The sequence below is a fragment of the Tachypleus tridentatus genome, chromosome 7 (assembly GCF_004210375.1).
Source record: "Tachypleus tridentatus isolate NWPU-2018 chromosome 7, ASM421037v1, whole genome shotgun sequence".
Classification (NCBI taxonomy): Eukaryota; Metazoa; Arthropoda; class Merostomata; order Xiphosura; family Limulidae; genus Tachypleus; species Tachypleus tridentatus.
In genome coordinates, this window is record NC_134831.1 from 2,819,950 (window position 1) to 2,839,261 (window position 19,312).

The following is a 19,312-nucleotide window of genomic DNA, read 5'->3' on the forward strand; positions in this document are numbered from 1 at the left end:
TATTTGAAGTTGCCTTTTGAAGTTATTGTGCGTGTGTTTTTCATATAACATAGCCACATCAAGCTATCTACTGTGTCCGCCAAGAGGAATCGAACCTCTTATTTTATCGTTGTAAATTCGTAGACTTATCGCTGTCACAGCGGAGGATAATTAGCGTGAGGCCACTCCCACAGGAAAGAGAACTTAGTGGTGTGAGGTTATGAGCAGCAGTCAACCTACCATGAAAAAAATAAAAATATATATTTGATAAAATAAAATAAAACTAATGGGAACCCTCCGCGATCATATAGGGAACGAAAACATTTTATTTTTACATAAATTCTTACGTTACAAGTTTTACACTACTCTTGTCCTGCATAGCATTTGCTAAATGCAATTTTTTTATGGATTTTTGTCATTCATTGTGCAATAAACAGTCGGAAGTTTTGTATCTGTGGAATTTATTTAGTAAAACACCTCGTGTCTTTCTTTTCTGGACTGGTTTTTAAGGTTTTTTTTCCTTGAAACATTAAACCAAATAGTAATAGGCAGGTTTTGAGAAAAAACAACTAAAAACTACACAATGTTATTTTCTTATAATAAATATACTTTTTGTTTTATCGATGAGAAATAAAAACGACTTATTTCTGAACTGTATTTTTATTTTGCTGTCTAACTATGAAGTATGCCCCTGCAATTGCAGGATAAACATAAACCTGATAAACTAATGACTGACCGACAAAAGGAATAAATATAAGGGGGCCTAATTAATTTTTATGCGTGGAAGAGGCTTTCTGTTGCAGTTAGTGCACACTGAGGTGTGTACAATGTACAAATAGTATTCTACCCCACGAACAAGCCATTTCTCTAGACCTCACATCCATGTTGCGAAGAAACGTGTTCAAAGACAGACGTATCTCTTACCCCTGTCGTAATAAAAATGAACAGACAAGAAAAGCAACGTGTTTGTATCAAGTTTTGTGTGCAAAATGGTAAAGGAGAAATAGAAATCCTCGAAATGTTAAGAACTGCCTTTGGTGATGACTGTTTACGTTAGGCTGTCGTTTATCAGTAAATAAAACGCTTACAAGATGGCCGGGAATCGGTCAGAGATGATCCACGTTCTGGGCAACCGTCGGCATCATCCACTGATGAAACGGTCGGTAAGGTTAGAGATAGTTAGCCAGGCCTTTTATAAAGAGGTCTTAATTTGCTTAAGAGACAAAGTTAGAAGAAACCGCCACGAGCTGTGGGAGAATGGTCACTGGTTTCTTCATTAGGACAACGGACATCACACACTGCTGTGTCCGTTCAGTAAGTTTTCGCAGAAAAAACATTCCTGTGGCACCACATCTCCCGTACTGTCCCGATCTTGCCCCGTGTGATTTTTTTTGTCCCAAAAATCAAAATTAATTTAAAAGGAAAGAGATTTGATGACACTCCAACCATCCATAGTAATGTGATAACAGAACCTAGTCGTATGACAGTTGAAGACTTCCAGCATTGCTTCTGACAATAACAGAAACGTTGGAACAAGTGTGTATCAGTTTGGGGTGATTACTTTAAAAGTTATAGCACATAATACTAATGTATGTACATTATTCTTCGGAATAAAAGTGAAGTCTTAGAACTTTTTGGTAGCACCTCGTATACATGGAGTTTACGGAAATAAACGAGATTTGATTTTGCGTGTACTGGAATATTCGTATAAATAGGTAAATATCCGTTCGTTGCTAGGTCTTTTCGTACAACATAACAATGCCAGGCTCAATATTGGTCATCATTTAACGACCAGAACAGATAAGTTCGGATGGGGAGTCCTTCCCTATGCAACATATAGTTAGGAAGGACCTAACATCCATTGAATTTTACCTTTCTAGTCCTTACGAGTACAGATTTTCTAAACACTAAGTTCAGATAAAGAATTTAAAGCTTCTGTGCTCAGTTGGGCTTCTAACATCACATCTGAAGTTTATCACATTGGGAATAAGAAAACTCATTGAACGATGGTGAAAAAACAACAACATAAGTACTTAACACGAACTATTCTGGGAAGTGATATCTTGTTGCTCTTATCCTAATCACATATGGCATGCTTGTTGGTTGAAATGTGACACGTTCCTTAACCTAAAGAAAAAATAACACGTTCTCGTACGAAGTTCATTTGAAGCATTTTAAAGAAATGTTATTTCGACTGTAAACGTGTCTGAAACTCTCCAAAGTAATCGAGTTTATTCTGATTATTTCTGAAATTTTTTAAGACATACATAGTAGATTAGAGTAGTTAAATCACGATAAACAAATATATATATTATCATTTCTTGCTTACTTCTTACATTATCTTACTATGACATGTTTAAAATTAACTTTCACGTTTTGTCTGAGATACTCAATTTGTTTTTGCTTTTTTCTCGTAATAATATGCACTTAATTTCCCTCATACACTTTAAGAGACGATTATAATATGATATATATATACGATAACAAATTATGATAAGGCAGAGACACTTATAATGGACAGTTTTATTACGCTGTTCATTTTATTTCTCACCCTCTCCTACATACTTAATTGCCATGTAATGAATTGCTGTATTTAGTATGCACAGTGCATTGTACCAAAGCTAAAGTTGAACGTTAACACGCAAGAGTAATAAAGCAGATAGGAAACGTGCAGAAACAACAAGAAATTAAGGAGATGATGAATTAGTTCTTTGATTTACCAAACCTTGTTGTCTTGAATCTGTGATGAACATGAGCTCCAAATTTATAATAAAACTATTTTCTGGAAATGACTCTCATCTTATTTACTGAGGACTAACCACACTTGAGTTCCAGAGCCATTAGAACTAGTTTACTTCACACAAAACTACATGTTCAATAGAAATACTTTAGTTTTTACGAAGTTCCAGGTCCTTCAAAACTACTTTCTTTGACACAAAGTTCCAGTTCTATTAGAACTGCTATTGAATGTCAAAGATTACAAGCTTTATTGCGCATTAGCCACCAATTAACTCATTATTAATAAGAATTTTTAGCATATAATCAAACATACACGAGGTTTATTTGAATGTAATTATTATTTTACACTTGCAAACCCAAACCACAATATTCTTTACGAAGTATATCTAACGTTGGTTTAAATTCTTTGGAATTTTCTGCATGTGAAGAAATATACAAAGTTATGTGTACTTTAATAAAAGCCAAATCTTCTTGGAACCTTTAGGATTTTCGTTATAGTTTTCCATTATGCTTAAATTATATAACTAAAATGTTAACAGTAAAAAAGAAAACTTACTAATTTATCACAAGTTATTATTGATAAAAGATGATTCATTCATTATATGCGCACGTTAGCATCCATCATCCACAGTTGAATGGCTTGATTATCATAACTGTTTGTATGATATTTGGGAAACTGTTTGACAGGATACATGAGTTATTTTATTTTAGGGTTTTCGTCTGAGAAGGAAGACAAAAACACCATGAGATGTGTCACACTTCCACTTTTTTTAACAGACTTTTGGATTTAAATTTAAAAACACAAGTAATTAATCAGTTGATTATTATCTTCCACAGAGCAGATAATGCAATTATCAGCTAAAGAAATCATTAGAAATTTAATGAAAAAACAAAGAAGGAAGAGAAACATTATCTAAAATTGTCTTTATTACAATTTCTGTTTCCTTAACAGGTACCAAGAGTCTCGGCTAGTTTTATATATATAAAAGTTGAAGAACTTTTATTAGAAGATGAAGGGAGTTTATAGATGTAGGGGAAAACAAATGTTGAAGTTTATCAAAAATATAACTTTTAATTATTTCTGTGATAAAAAGAACTGATCAGTTTGGATCTGTTAACAATTGTAGACTTTTTTTATTCCAAGTCAGCATGAAATATAGTTGTTGATATTCCAGTTATATATAAATAACAGTCACTGTTAGGAGGTATTACCACATATATACTTTAATAATATAATAATTTTCTATCTCAAACTTCATGATGTTGGAAAAACACGTAGATTCAAGAAATAGTGATAGAAATGAATAAAAACCAGAGCGCTCGAGTTATGGGTGTTTTTATTCATTTCTGTGCTTTAAATTTGTTGGAATGAACTCAAAGTACGGGAAATCGTCGTTTCTTATCATCTACCAAACTATACGCACGTGCCAAATGTCCATTGTTACTGCTGTCGTTATGCTGTTCATCATTATTACCAAACTTAGTAGGATAGTTTGGTAATAATGATGAACAACATAACGACAGCAGTAACAATGAAGACATACAAGCAGTAAATAGACATGATTTGTATAACAAGATCTATAGAAACTTGAAGCATATAATTCGAACAATACTACGTTTAGATGTGTTAATACAGCTGTTAACACATCTGTCACCTTAATATAAATATTGTTCTTTCTTTTCTGTCATTTGATAACTAAAAACAGTATGACAATTAAACTAGAAATTTGGAATTTCTTAAATTGACACAGTTGTGGAAAATGCCTTTGTTATACAAATCATGTCTATTTTGAGTTACAACATATAAGAAAGATAAGTTAAAACTGCTATTGGAACGATAAGGTTTCATTATTAAATGTGTACTTACACAAAGCCAGGTAAGGACTGTCACTGTGGTTGGACAATTTTGGAAACGTTTCCAAAAAACAAACTTTATTATTCAAAACTCATAGCCTAAGACTTCTGACTGTTAGTTGGGGAAAAGGGAATCAGGCGTGGCCTAATGGTTAAGGCTCCTGGTTGTGAATTAGAGGGTTCAAAACAGGGTTTAAGATTCGCCTCACGATATAACGCTGGAAACTTACAGTTATGGAGTTGTACGAGTGTAACAGTTAATACTGCTATTCGATTAAAAACATCGATATATTAGATGGTGGGTACTGCTCACTAGTTCTATTTCTGAACTTTAGGAACGTCTGACATTGTCGCTTAGTCCATATGTCACTTAAGGTGTCGTTCAGTTTGAAAATATCAAATAAAAATTTCTGTCAGCTTTTAAGGTGGGCTGCCAGTTTAAGAAATACAGTGCTGTGTGTTAACACTAAACACGGAACATGAGTACAAAGACATAACGCACTGTGGCTTCGAGTTTATTTGTTGTCAAGCGCAGAGCTGCATAGTGGGCTAATATGTGTGCCCACCACAAATATCTAAACCAGGTTTTTAGTTATGTGAATTCTCAGACTTGCCGATAGGGGTATAAACTGATTAAGAGCTCTCCACGTTTTTTGCTACAACATTTGTGTGTCTGTGCAAATGACCAATGTTGAAACTAAATAAATAAATAAATGTTCACGTTTTCGTAGCCATCATCAAACAAACGAAAAATGACCAATCTTGCATCCTTATGGGAATGTTTGGCCAAAACTTAAAAAGGTCAAATGTCATTTCAAATGAATACGGTCAGATAATTTATAGTTAAATATCGGGGTAACTTGTAACTTGTAACATGCATGTAGACAAGGGTGATTGTAGCTCTTAAGTAACAACTATAAATAGGTAAAAAGCCAATTTAAAAATTATAAAAACAGCCTCAAACACCATGAGATGCAACATTTTCGGTTGAAGAATACAACATTTTTAGAGAGGACATATCCTATATCACCGGTATGGCTTTGCCCCTCATTTTACTTTTTTTTTTTCAGCTGTGGTCACACTATAGAGGTGACAGTCAGTCCCATTATTCTCATCGAAGCTGTTGAGTCGACGGTTACTGCTGACTATTTTCCTTCCTACTGGTCAGTATTTCGAAATTCAAAACTGATGAACCTTGAAAGTTCCTGACCTGTTTATTAATATATAAACGCATGATGTGACGTCCAGATTAGAAAAAACGCGCCTTTACACATATTAATGTACCCTTGGTTTGGAGGTGACTATTTAAGTAGGACCAACATTGCGGTTGGGATACACCGTCTATCAATCTTAACCTCCGTTCGCTAGTCTCACATGATGAATAATTGAATAAATAAAATTGGTAATAATAATTAACTTACCTTTTCAGTATCAATATCCTCTCTCTCAATCTATACATATATATATATATTATATATATTTATATGAGATGCAATTACAAATTGATGCTTAACACAAAGCAAATTTCTTTTAAACTTCTGAAAACTAACTGAAATGTGTGATTATATATCTCCATTATTCGTCATATGACCCTACGTAACAATTAATATCCGTCCTTTAAACAAGCGTTTATAGCCTTCCGATTTAGCAGGTTGCATTGTTACAAAATCCAATTTACATTAATATAATATGAGTCGTATATTCCCTTGGAAACTGATGAAACAGTCACACTTTATTTAACTTGTTAGTATGGAATGCTCTATAATAGCGTAAAACGATAAAATTTGAGCAACTGTAACCAAATATAAATATTTAATAAACATCAAATTAAGACATAAGAGATATTTCCCACATTTCTTATTGGTAGTATTGGATTAATTCTAAAATTATCGAATTAGGCGAATTGTTTTTCTCATATAGGCTGATTCACTTACTATTATTACTACTCTTCGCATATCAATATTGCGGCCTGGCACAGCCAAGTGGTTAAGGCACTCGACTCGTAGTATGAGGGTCTTGGGTTCGAATCCACCTCACACCAAACATGCTTGCCTTTTCAGCCATGTGGGCGTCATAATGTGACGATCAATCCCACAATTCATTGGTAAAAGTGTAGCTAAAGAGTTGGCAATGGTTGGTGATGACTAGCTGCCTTCCTTCTAGTCTTATACTGCTAAATTAGGAACGGCTAAAACCGATAGTCCTCGTGTAGCTTTGTGCGAAAATTAAAAACAAGCAAACACATCAGTATTGCACTAATAAACATTAAAAGCCCTCTTTTATCGTCGTAGTGAAACTATGTAGAATTTTCTGAGCTCCGACAACGTTAAAAGTGGAGGAACGCCCTCAAGTGCAGAAAATGAAATAATTGAAGGACGACGTATACACAACCTCATATCAGAGACCCCTAGCTCCCGATACCTTCTTGGCATAGTTTGAATTCTATTCACTGTAAACTTCGCCAGTTACAGTTCCACCAGTAGCGCAACTATTTACGAAACGGTTGATTGACGTCACCTTTTACTGTTAATTTCTTAAGAGCAAACTCAGCGAACTCTATGTTTAGAAGTAGAAGCTGGAAGGTTATCTAATTAATTCGCATCTGCAAGTTCCCCACTATCAAGAGTCTTAACCGCTGTTTTTCCTTCTATAGAACAGCGCATAGAAAGAAACGTTGTAAATATGTTGGAAAGAAAATTAATGGTTTTGAAAAATGAGATTCACTCGGTAAAAAAATAAACGGAGAAGATGAATATATTTGTTCGTCTCATTTGCAGTTTTCGTCTCTTATAAACACGTGTGTAGAACATACATAATGAGTGGAAACTCATTTGTAATCCAGTAGATTGTTTAATGGTAACTTAAGGTGTAGTCGACAGATAATAAAATAAATATACAAGAATAGAAGTCTATTTACTTTAACAGTGACTCATTTGTTTAGCTCTATTTACTTTAATAGTGACTCTTTTGTTTAGCTCTATTTACTTTAACAGTTACTCTTTTGCTTAGCTCTATTTACTTTAACAGTGACTCTTTTGTTTAGCTCTATTTACTTTAGCATTGACTCATTTGTTTAGCTCTATTTACTTTAACAGTTACTCTTTTGCTTAGCTCTAGTTACTTTAACAGTGACTCTTTTGCTTAGCTCTAGTTACTTTAACAGTGACTCTTTTGTTTAGCTCTATTTACTTTAATAGTGACTCATTTGTTTAGCTCTATTTACTTTAACAGTTACTCTTTTGCTTAGCTCTATTTACTTTAACAGTTACTCTTTTGCTTAGCTCTATTTACTTTAACAGTGACTCTTTTGTTTAGCTCTATTTACTTTAGCATTGACTCATTTGTTTAGCTCTATTTACTTTAGCAGTTACTCTTTTGCTTAGCTCTAGTTACTTTAACAGTGACTCTTTTGCTTAGCTCTAGTTACTTTAACAGTGACTCTTTTGTTTAGCTCTATTTACTTTAATAGTGACTCATTTGTTTAGCTCTATTTACTTTAACAGTTACTCTTTTGCTTAGCTCTATTTACTTTAACAGTGACTCTTTTGTTTAGCTCTATTTACTTTAGCATTGACTCATTTGTTTAGCTCTATTTACTTTAACAGTGACTCATTTGTTTAGCTCTATTTACTTTAACAGTGACTCATTTGCTTAGCTCTAGTTACTTTAACAGTTACTCTTTTGTTTAGCTCTATTCACTTTAACAGTGACTCATTTGTTTAGCTCTATTTACTTTAACAGTGACTGTTTTAAGAAACCTGTTTGAAAATAGTTTTAGAACATCATTCGACGCTGAGAAACTACATACAAGATAAAAAGTGTAATACGTTCAAGATGCGTTTAGTTGAAACCTTGAAACGTTTTATCGGGAAATAAAATGTAAAATAACCTTCCGAAATCTAAGTTGTTATGGTAATGCTAACTTTATCATAAGCAAATTGGAATATGCTGTCGGCTGTATATGAAATTGTTCACTATATTTTAGGGTTATTGTTTGTTTGGTTTGTTTTGGATTTCGCGTAAAGCTACATCTGCGCTAGCCGTCCCTAATTTAGCAGTATAAGACTAGATGGAAGGCAGCTAGGCATCACCACCCACCGCCAACTCTTGGGCTACTCTTTTACTAACGAATAGTGCGATTGATCGTCACATTATTACGCTTCCACGGCTGAAAGGGCGAGCATATTTGGTGTGACGAGGATTCGAGCCCGAGACCCTCAGATTATGATCGAGTGACTTAACCACTTGGCCATACCGGGGCCTATTATAAAGTAAGATGGTATAACAGCGTGTTTCAGTCTGTAGTTTTTCACATTTATGTAAAACCATGTGGGATAGTAAGTCCCCAGTGTTTAGCCGACTGGTTGGTTCCGCTATCAAAACAATAACTGGTAACCTTCTAAACTACAGCAAATAACTTTTATTAGAGTATTTTATCTATTTGTTGTTATTTCAAGGACTGTGTCGGGCTTAATCATAATTCAGTTTGAGTTTTATATAAGGGTTAACCAGATTAATTTTAGTAAAGTTTTTGAGTGATAGGGGTGCTGCTAAGATTAATGATAATTAATTCTGAATAGTTAGGGTTAGTGCATTTTTCTGTAGGGTTTTAATGTTATCAGAACGATTGTATTCGATATCAGTTCAAAACTTCACTCGGTGATGTTCAGACATTAGAAATAATATGTATAGACTGTTTTCAAATTGTTATTTGCTTTGTGCAATAACTTTATGTTTTTCAATGATAATATTCCGAGCCTGACGTTAACGTGGTTACCGTGCTTTTCAGGGGTGCCAAGTTCGAACTGCTATATATCATTAAATACACTCCACACTGTTAACTGTATGGCTTTATGACAGAAAACCCTGTTATTCAGTTTAAAGCAGCCACATAAATAAGGCCGACCCTTTACTCTTCTTTAAGCTGTAGTTTGTTTCTTTGAAGTTAAGCACAAAGCTGCTCAATGGACTATTTCTGTTCTTCCTTCCAAGAGTATCGAAACCCGGTTTCTAGTGTTGTAAATCCTCAGACATAACCGCTGTGCCACTGTCTGTAGTTATAAACTAAGGATGGCTAAAGTTGAACCTTGGTGTGTCTGGTCGGTCTGGGTCCATGGATCGTTCAGGCTAAAAATTGTCAAAGTAAAAATGAAATCATTTCATATTTCTTTTTTCTTTTATTTTTAATGAAACTGAACAGTTCTTTCTTTTCTTAATACAAATATTTACTTTATAACTGTTAGTGATTTTACACAAAAACAATATTTTTAACGAGATAAAATTACAGAGTCGTTTTGAGTTTATACAAATGTTAAAAATATAACGAGTTACTCAAATGGATGCTATAGTTTTCTCATCTTTCATAAAATATTAAAATGACATTCGTAATATGTATAATCATAAAAAACTCTTAGTTAATGTCGAAAGACAACACATGTGTAGTTTTAAAAATCTTTCAGTCAGTGTTATTGACACACAGCACGTTTTTTTTTTTAAAGAAAGTATCAATAGGTACTTCAGGCCCGGCATGGCCAAGCGTGTTAAGGCGTGCGACTCGTAATCTGAGGGTCGCGGGTTTGCATCGCCGTCGCGCCAAACATGCTCGCCCTTTCAGCCGTGGGGGCGTTATAATTGGACGGTCAATCCTACTATTCGTTGGTAAAAGAGTAGCCCAAGAGTTGGCGGTGGGTGGTGATAACTAGCTGCCTTCCCTCTAGTCTTACACTACTAAATTAGGGACGGCTAGCACAAATAGCCCTCGAGTAGCTTTGTGCGAAATTAAAAAAAACAAACCAACTAACAGATTACACACACAAACAATGGGTACTTCAATCACGTGCCTGTTATACGAAACCGAAATACATGTCGATTTAAACGTTAAAACACCATAGTTACATTGAACATTTGTGAAAAATTTTCACTGTAGACTGTACATTTACTAGTGATAAAACAAAAAAAACTTCTCGGTGGCCGGATATGGATACCAGATATGCATATGACAGTCGTCGAAAGGCTTGTAATAAAGTGCTCCTTTTTTGTAGGTTTATTTACACTTATTTTCAAAAACGAAAACCGAGCTGACTAAGGTGAGACCTTGGTCTCTCACTAAGTATCAAAAGTAGTTTGTGGAGCTTAAAGAGAGAGAAAAACCAAAACTAATATGAATATGAAACGGTGTGCACGTGTTCAATTGCTCAACATTGCTGCCTATTTCTTAACATCCCGCTTGTCAACAGCAGATATTAAAAGGAAAGGATTAGCTAGGAAAAATGTTTTCCGCCCTGTCTAGTTATATTTCTTCGCGCACATTCCCGATCTCAATGTCGGTGGTTCAGGTTCTTTTCATCGTCGAAACAACTGTGGATTCGATGGTTACGCTGTTTAGAATAGTTTCCATAGAAACGTTTTTAATTATAATGTAGTTCCCCTTTTTGGTTTCTTATTTGGAAACTTGCTATTGTGCTTGAAAATATATGTTCATAAATTGGAGCAATAAACTACGGTGAGACTGAAAGGGTTTCGTATACTGTATGACCTTAGAAAGATGTTCTCACCTTTCTAGACCAGGGATCTTTCCCAGTGAGCCACTAAACACAATATCCAGGAAAATGAGTTGTTACGGACACTTTCAAACCGTCGTCGCTTCAGTGCAGTGCTACCCAATCTCCGTTCTGTCCACCGCAGGTTATTGGGCACCGGATTTTAACGTTTAAGTCCATAAACTTATCACTAACCCACCAGGGGGGGGGACCACTTTCAAGTAACAGCTATTGCAGTTGTTTTAGTGGAACTTTAGACTTAGTAGGTTTGAGAATTTAATGGACTGCAACTACCTGTTGAAAGAAAAGGAAACGACATTTCGGTTTCTATACCGAAACCGCCTTCTCATATCAACAGCTGTAGTGTTTGATGTTTTCTCACCATGATTTATGCAACAGAATAGCGGGTGAGTTCAGAAACTAACAGTATCACATTTATTTACCTTTTTGTTCTTTTTTCTCACCAGAAATAACTTACTAAAATTAACACTCGTGTCAAATTCTTTTTTGTTTGTTTCTTGTTTGTTTTTGAATTTCGCACAAAGCTACTCAAGGGCTATCTGTACTAGCCGTCCCTAATTTAGCAGTGTAAGACTAGAGAGAAGGCAGCTAGTCATCACCACCCACCGCCAACTATTAGGCTACTCTTTTACCAACGAATAGTGGGATTGACCGTTACATTATAACGCCCCCACGGCTGAAAGGGCGAGCATGTTTGGCGCGATGAGGATGCGAACCCGCGACCCTCAGATTACGAGTCGCACGCTTTAACACGCTTGGCCATGCCGGGCCTATGTCAAATTTTGTAGTGTATTTCTTCAGCGAAGTTCAGAGTTCTGGTGAATGAGTGAGCCAAAATACAAAATGTTTAATTATCATACTTTCTACTTCTAAACCGCGGTTTGGTCCTGTATAATATAGTTGTATGTTTCGGGTTTAAACCCCTTCGGTACCAGAGAATGTCTTCTGTACTTTAGGACATGGGTGTGTTATAAGAGTGGTATAATAGTCAGCCACTTCACATAAATATAGGATGGTAGTGTAGTATTGACTGGTTGGCTGCTTGTCATTGCATCTCCTCTGATCAGTTGCTGAAAAGTAGGGCCGACAGTAAACTGAACCTTAGAGGCACTTCCATCCATAAATTCCAAAACACGAATATCCTATATCCAAATTTTAAAGAACCCCTCACTTGATATATTTTGACCAGAATTCGATTCTGCCCAGAAATTTTTAATGGAACCTTCACATAGCTGAACATGTCACAAATTCTACTAAGTGGAGCTACTGAAACTCCTAAAAGTATGTATTCTAAAAACTATAACTTTACCATTTACCAGTATTTATTGTTAAACTCAAGAGCGAGTCAGTGGTTAGTGTTTAAGAGTGTAAAGCTGAGATTCCGTGGTTTGGGTCCCGTAGACATCGAAAGTGATAGTACTCTACGCTTCATTGCCGTGGGTGCGTTAAAGTGTTAAAAGATTTACTGTCAAATTTCATTATTAGATCAAACAGTAGTAGTGATGAGTGGTATGAACTAGTTTTCTTTCCTCTGTCTTTTAAAAATCAGAAATGGATCTGAATATTTAACTCTGGAATAGCTTCGTTAAAAAATTATAAAAGCAAAAAAAACTCACTTATGTTTTTAAAATTTTGTTTTGTTTTGTTTTCTATATCTATGACTGAAAATTTGCAAGTAATGTGTAAAGACCGATTGTTTTATTGGTTTAGTAACCATAGGAGTTGGTTGAAATCTTAAATCAACGATGCTGTAATATAATGTTGTAATAAGTGTTAAAATGTTCATTTTTTTCACCATTTTCACTAAGCACATACGGATTTTTAACCTCATTTAAATATATAAGTAAAAGACAACCGAGAAACTGAGAATTAGATGGAACCTCATTTAAATTATCAGTAAACATGTAAAAGAAGGTAACTAACTAAAGAAAAAAGTAAACCAAATTTCTTTTTAAACTATCGACACATATAAAAAGGCAAACCTGAAAAGTAAACCAAACTTCTTCCAAGCTATGGCACTTTATAAATCAAACAAATCAGAAAAGCAAGGTTAACACTTTATTACTTACAAAAAATGCAAGCCACAAAAAAGTATGAAATTGTATTTGTTTGTTTTTAATTTCGTGCAAAGCTACTTGAAGGCTATCTGCGCTAGCCGTTCCTAATTTAGCAGTGCAAGGATAGAGGGAAGGCAGCTAGTCATCACCATCTACCGCCAACTCTTAGGCTACTCTTTTACCAACGAATAGTGGGATTGACCGTCACATTATAACGCCCCCACGGCTGAAAGGGCGAGCATGTTTCGTGTGATGGCGATTCCAGACTGCGACCCTCGGATTACGAGTTGAGTGCCTGACCAGCTGGCCATGCCGGGCCATCAAGTTGTGGATAAAGATTTAATTTAAAAAAATAACACTGTCGTAAAATAACATTGTTCATTCGTTACTTTAGCTCACAAACTATGGAAGGTTTTATTTTAGAGATAAATTTTTGTGTTGAAAAACTTTAGAACATGTGTTTTTAACTCATACGACTTGTTGCACATCAGTTCTCTTCATTTTATTCTAAACGCTGCTATTACATTTATTTTAGCAGATCCTATAAAATTATTTTCTGAAAACAGAAAAGGAAATTACGTTGTTATTGTATTTGCTTAAGTATTTATTCTAGACTTACAGAAACGCTGGAGTTGTTTTTTTTTTCCTACAAGAAATTTACTGTGTCATAAAACCCGTCAGATGTTTGAACTTATTGCCTCAGTTGGGTTTAAGCAGTTGCCATTTTTCACGCGTTTTTGGTTTTGGTTTTCATTTTTGCTTTCACACATGATCCGTCCTTTTCAAGAAGACTCAGAACGAATACGTTAGGAATTTCTATAGCCTGCTTTACAGTTATATGAATGCGTGCGCTATACCCTATGGCTATGCACAGCAATGTTCCTTTTGTTGAGGTTAGATTTATCGATTAGACCCTATCTGTTAGTGCCTTTTCTGTTACCTGTATTATATGAAGCTACACTGCGCGTTTCTATCCAAGTTTAGCTGTTAGAATTTAAATCTTTATTTTTTTGGAGGAGGAGGGAGTGGTCTGAGCCTCTTTCTTAGATGCAACAACAATACACGAGAAATTTGGTGTCCATATCCTGTAGTTGCAAGTGACAATCTTTGTCGGAAATATTCAGCAGTTTAGCTTCTGCAGGTTTCTACACAGATGAAGTATCGTGCGCAATGATCATTTTTAAGTCGGCAAACAACGATTTATAAGCATAAGAAAGAATTTTATTGATAGTGGAGCATAATACTTATGTTTATAAATCATTGTTTATCTATTATTATATTAGTATAATGTGCTTTCTTACTCAAGCATGTACAATAGTTGGAAAGTTAGCGTTGTTTGTAACCTTCGTCCCTTGGCATTCTAACTTTTTACATTTCAGACGTGCTAGTTTTCAAGTCAAATTACTAGCAAACAAAGGATATTTTAGAAGTTATGTTGTAGATATATTTTCAACTAGTATAAAGTATAATTTGTCCTAGCTATGTTATTTTCCAATTTACTGTTTCACTGATATTAATACCTATGTGTGTGTGTGTTTTCTTATAGCAAAGCTACATCGGACTATGTTCTGAGTCCATCGAGATGAATCGAATCTCTGATTTTAGCGTTGTAAATCCGTAAACTTACCGCTGTATCAGCGAGGGACATATTAATACCTATCAGTCCATATCTTTAAAATTAACATTTAAGCGTGTTAACTGTTTCTTTTGCAAACTTCATTGAAAAGTCAGATCCAATTAGATATTTTAAAGCTTGACGCTTAGGTTTAATTGGAATACACAATAATGATGTGTACGTGTGCGCGCGTGTGTGTACACATTTAGCTATTTACAACAGTTGTTAAATTTTAGCTACCAATTGACTCAGCGGTAAGCTTGAGGACTAAAAACACTATAATTTTAGGTTCGATCCTCGCTACATACGCAGCACAGATATCCCACTGCATAGCTTTGCGCTTGAACAAACAAAACGTTTCAAATTTAGCTTTACTTGTTCAATCCATTCCATTTCATCACGATAAGTGTTTTTCATATAATTTACGTCTCTGTATTAACCTGTGAATAAAGAATTATGTACTACTGTTGAACTAATGTCATCACTTTGTATACTGATTGATATGCAACCTCACTCATTCGAGAGAGAGACAGGAAAGAAAAGATCATATATATATATATATATATATGTGTGTGTGTGTGTGTGTGTGTGTGTGTGTAGCTCACTGTTTCACGAAAGGACTCTGTACACTACAGTTTTCTAGATCATATTCCGCAACGGTGAAACACTTTAGAACACATTGTTTTAAAATACAGAGAAAGAATCTAATTAATTGTGAATCTTTATTCGTGAATCACACACCTTTTCACGTGAACGTGAGTTCTTCTCGAATCCCATTCTTAACGTATGTGAAAGAAAATCTAATGATAGCGCCATCTATTGTTATAAAGTTATGTGTTTGTTATTTCCTATGTTTGTGTAATGACGACATAGTAATGTAAATGGTTAAAAGAGTATTTGACGCATAGTTTTACATTAAATAATAGTGTTGAAAATCATTATTACCCTTGGTGGGTACAGCAACAGATAACCCATTGCGCACCTAAGTACTTATCACCAAAACAAACAAAAACTCTTCATTGTGACATCAATAAAGCTGATGAAAAATTACACTTCACCAACTTATTACATTTTTTTTTACATGAACGGAGCTGTTGCTAAGCGGTTAGCTAATGTAAATAGTGTTCCGACCAATAATATGTATGAAGAGCCCTAGTAGATAGCGAAAGGCCTCGTCGGCACAGGGTATAGCTGATACAGTGTGGTTGACTATTACTTACGTTCTATCAAAAATTCTTATTAAAAATTCTTCTCCCATGAAAAAGCCCCAGGAGATATAATTTACGGATGCTCATAATTTAGAGAATTTTTTTTAGTTAAGCACAAAGCTGCACAATGAGCTATCTATGCTCTGCCCAACACAGGTATCGAAATCCGGTTTCTAGTGATGTTAATATTCAGACATACAGCTGTGCCACAGAGGGGGGGGACAATTTAGAGAGAGTATTGTTTAATTAAACTTATTAAGTAGCAAACACGGCTGGTTTATCTTCAGACACTAAAACAATTAAGACTATTGAGTTCTATGTAACTAGAGATGTGCAACAAATATATACATATACACGCACGCAAACCGCATCATCTATACACGTGCAACATATACGTTGCACTGTCTTAGTACCTTATGTAGTGTCTTAACTATGTGGAAAGAAGCTAGCAAGAAATTTGCATATGGTACAGGTATATGCTAGAAGAAATAAATTTAATAACACTCCACAAATAAACGTTGGTAATAACAGTTTTAACACTATATATTAAGCTTTGTATTCATACCACGGCCGAAAAAAGCATAGAGAATCATTAGCAGAGCAAATAATTTGTATAAAAGCTTAACATGATGCTGGTTGAACTATCCAAGAAACTGCTGTCAAGTACATCCTAGATGGTGTGAAAGAGACAAGTAAATCTAAAACTAGGAAAGGAAGAGACAGAACACCTAAACTCAGTGATACTGATGTTAAGTATCTTTGTTAATGCAGCCTTCAGGACAGAAAGAAGACTGTCACTGATCTCAAGCATGACGTAAATGACAGAAAATTGTCTAGATCTACAGTATCAAAAATACTTAACAAGAATGTAATGTTTGGTTGTATAGCAGTTAATAAGCCTTGACTTTGATCACCAAATATTGTTAAGAGTTTGAAATGTGCTAAAAAGTATCAAACTGGACTGTTGATGATAGGAAAAGTGTATTATGTATGGATGAGTCCAATTGTGAAATATTTGGTTCAAAAGGTAGGTTGTAAATTCAATGGAAGAAAAGTAAAAATACTTACCTCAATGCATAGCATTTACTATGAAGCATGAAGAAGGCAGTATGATTGCTTGGGGGTGTTTTTCTGTTGAAGTGACAAGAGATGTTTGTTAAATAGATAGAATAATGGACCAGCACAAGAATAATCAGACGCTGATCCATCATGGTATGTCCAATGGTTTACGTATCATTGGTAAAGAATTGTATTTTCAAGAAGATAATGAACCCAAACTCTCATCCAACCTACGCAGAAATTACTTAGTTAAGAAAGAAGCTACTGGAGTCATTCAAATGATGGAATGGTCTCCATGGAGCCCCGATCTCAACCTAGTTGAGCAGATCTGGGATTTAATATTAAAAGAACTTGACAAATTGAAAGTTACCTCCAAAGAAACTTTAGGAGAGTGTATTGGAGGTATTTGGAGTTTTAATGGGTTTCTTTTATAATTTCATGCAAAGCTACACGAGGGCTATCTGCGCTAGCCCTCCCTAATTTAGCAGTGTAAGACTAGAGTGAAGGCAGCTAGTCATTACCACTCACTGCCAACACTTGGCTACTCTTTTCTTAACGAATAGTGGGATTGACAGTAACTTTATAACGCCCCCACAGCAGAAATGGCGAGCATGTTTGGTGTGACGGAGATTCTAACCCGCGACCCTCGGATTACGAGTCGAGTGCCTTAACCATCTGGCCATGCTAGACTTGGAGGCATTTGGAGTAAAGCCCTAAAGGACACTTTGGTTAAATATGTTGTAACAATGCCTGAAAGACTGTCTCCAGTTATTGAAACAAAAGGGGGCACAAAATATTAACTATTTACTGAACTCAGGCACTTCCACTGAGTTTCTGCTGTACTAAATATGAAGATTAATAAAACGTTGATGTTTCACCTGTGATTTACCTTCCACTGTTCTCTAAAAGTAGCCTTCAAATCAAATGTTTAACTTTGTCCTAACACTTTGACACATGAAATAAACCGTGACTTTAACACAGAATAAAGACTGACACACACAAATGAAAAACGTGAAATATTTATCTTAAATTCTAATCTGTAGTCTCCTTGAGAAAGACCGATTGCAGATGCATAAATTGAATATCTCAGAGCCTCGCTGTCCTTATAAGGATGACTTGACTTATAAAACTAATTAACTTGAAATTTGCAAACTTAAATATTCGTCTAATTAAAGTTCGTCATTTCGGCATAAAGCGTGATTAGTTCTTTCAAACTTATGTATTTTGTCGCTGATAGTGAAAAATATACCAAACCCGATAAATATATATGTATATATATATATGAAAGAAAACTACAAATCAAACCAATTAGTTTTAATAAAATTTAAAGAAACTAGCTGTTAAGTTAAATTACACAATTCCTTATCTCAGCTTCTACTTCATTTATCAAACAAAAACTAAGGAAAAAATGATTTCACCAAATAAAACCAATTCACATTTGTCTTATTCATTGTTTTTCTAAAATACCTTACATAAAATATTGTAAATAAATATTTATTATATAAAAGTACCTTACCTAAAATATTGTAAATAAATATTTATTACATAAAAGTACCTTATAATAAAATATTGTAAATAAATATTTATTACATAAAAGTACCTTACATAAAATATTGTAAATAAATATTTATTACATAAAAGTACCTTACCTAAAATATTGTAAATAAATATTTATTACATAAAAGTACCTTATAATAAAATATTGTAAATAAATATTTATTACATAAAAGTACCTTACATAAAATATTGTAAATAAATATTTATTACATAAAATTACTTTACATAAAATATTTTAAATAAATATTTATTACATAAAAGATCTACCAAATATTGAACAAAATGTTTAAACATCTACCTTTATTTTATTTGTTTTTCAAATGATTTTGCTCGAAGTTTCGGAATTTCAACAATTTTTAGTAATTCAGTTGAAACTTCGACAAGAAAATAGCTCCAATATGAAAAGATATTTACAAAACAAAAATAATTCTGTATCACAGCTCTGAGGGTCGTGGATTAGAATTCCGTCAAACCATACATGCTCACCCTTTCAGTCGTGGGGGCGTTATAATGTGACGGTTAGTTCTATTATTCCTTGATAAAAGAGTAGCCCAAGAGTTGGCGATGGGTGGTAATGACTAGCTGCCTTCCCTCTAGTCTTACACGGCTAAATTAGATACTGCTGGCGCATATAGCCCTCGTGTAGCTTTTGGCGAAATTCAAAACAAACCAACTGTATCACAG

General features: G+C 34.5%; 1 protein-coding gene across 14 annotated transcripts in view; it reads left to right on the forward strand.

The window, feature by feature from the left end:
- LOC143255003 (neogenin-like) overlaps positions 1-19,312 on the forward strand; it is a 144,532-nt gene that overhangs the window by 24,129 nt on the left and 101,091 nt on the right. For 2 of the 14 annotated variants that reach the window (XM_076509972.1, XM_076509978.1), the window contains exon 1: positions 10,868-11,518. The exons of the other annotated variants lie outside the window; for them this stretch is intronic. Coding sequence is in view for 1 of the 2 variants with exons in the window: in XM_076509978.1 (XP_076366093.1) it covers positions 11,482-11,518 (37 nt within the window). In the remaining variant the exon portion in view is untranslated. Of the gene's footprint in view, positions 1-10,867; positions 11,519-19,312 lie in introns of those variants that run through there. 14 annotated transcript variants of the gene reach the window in all.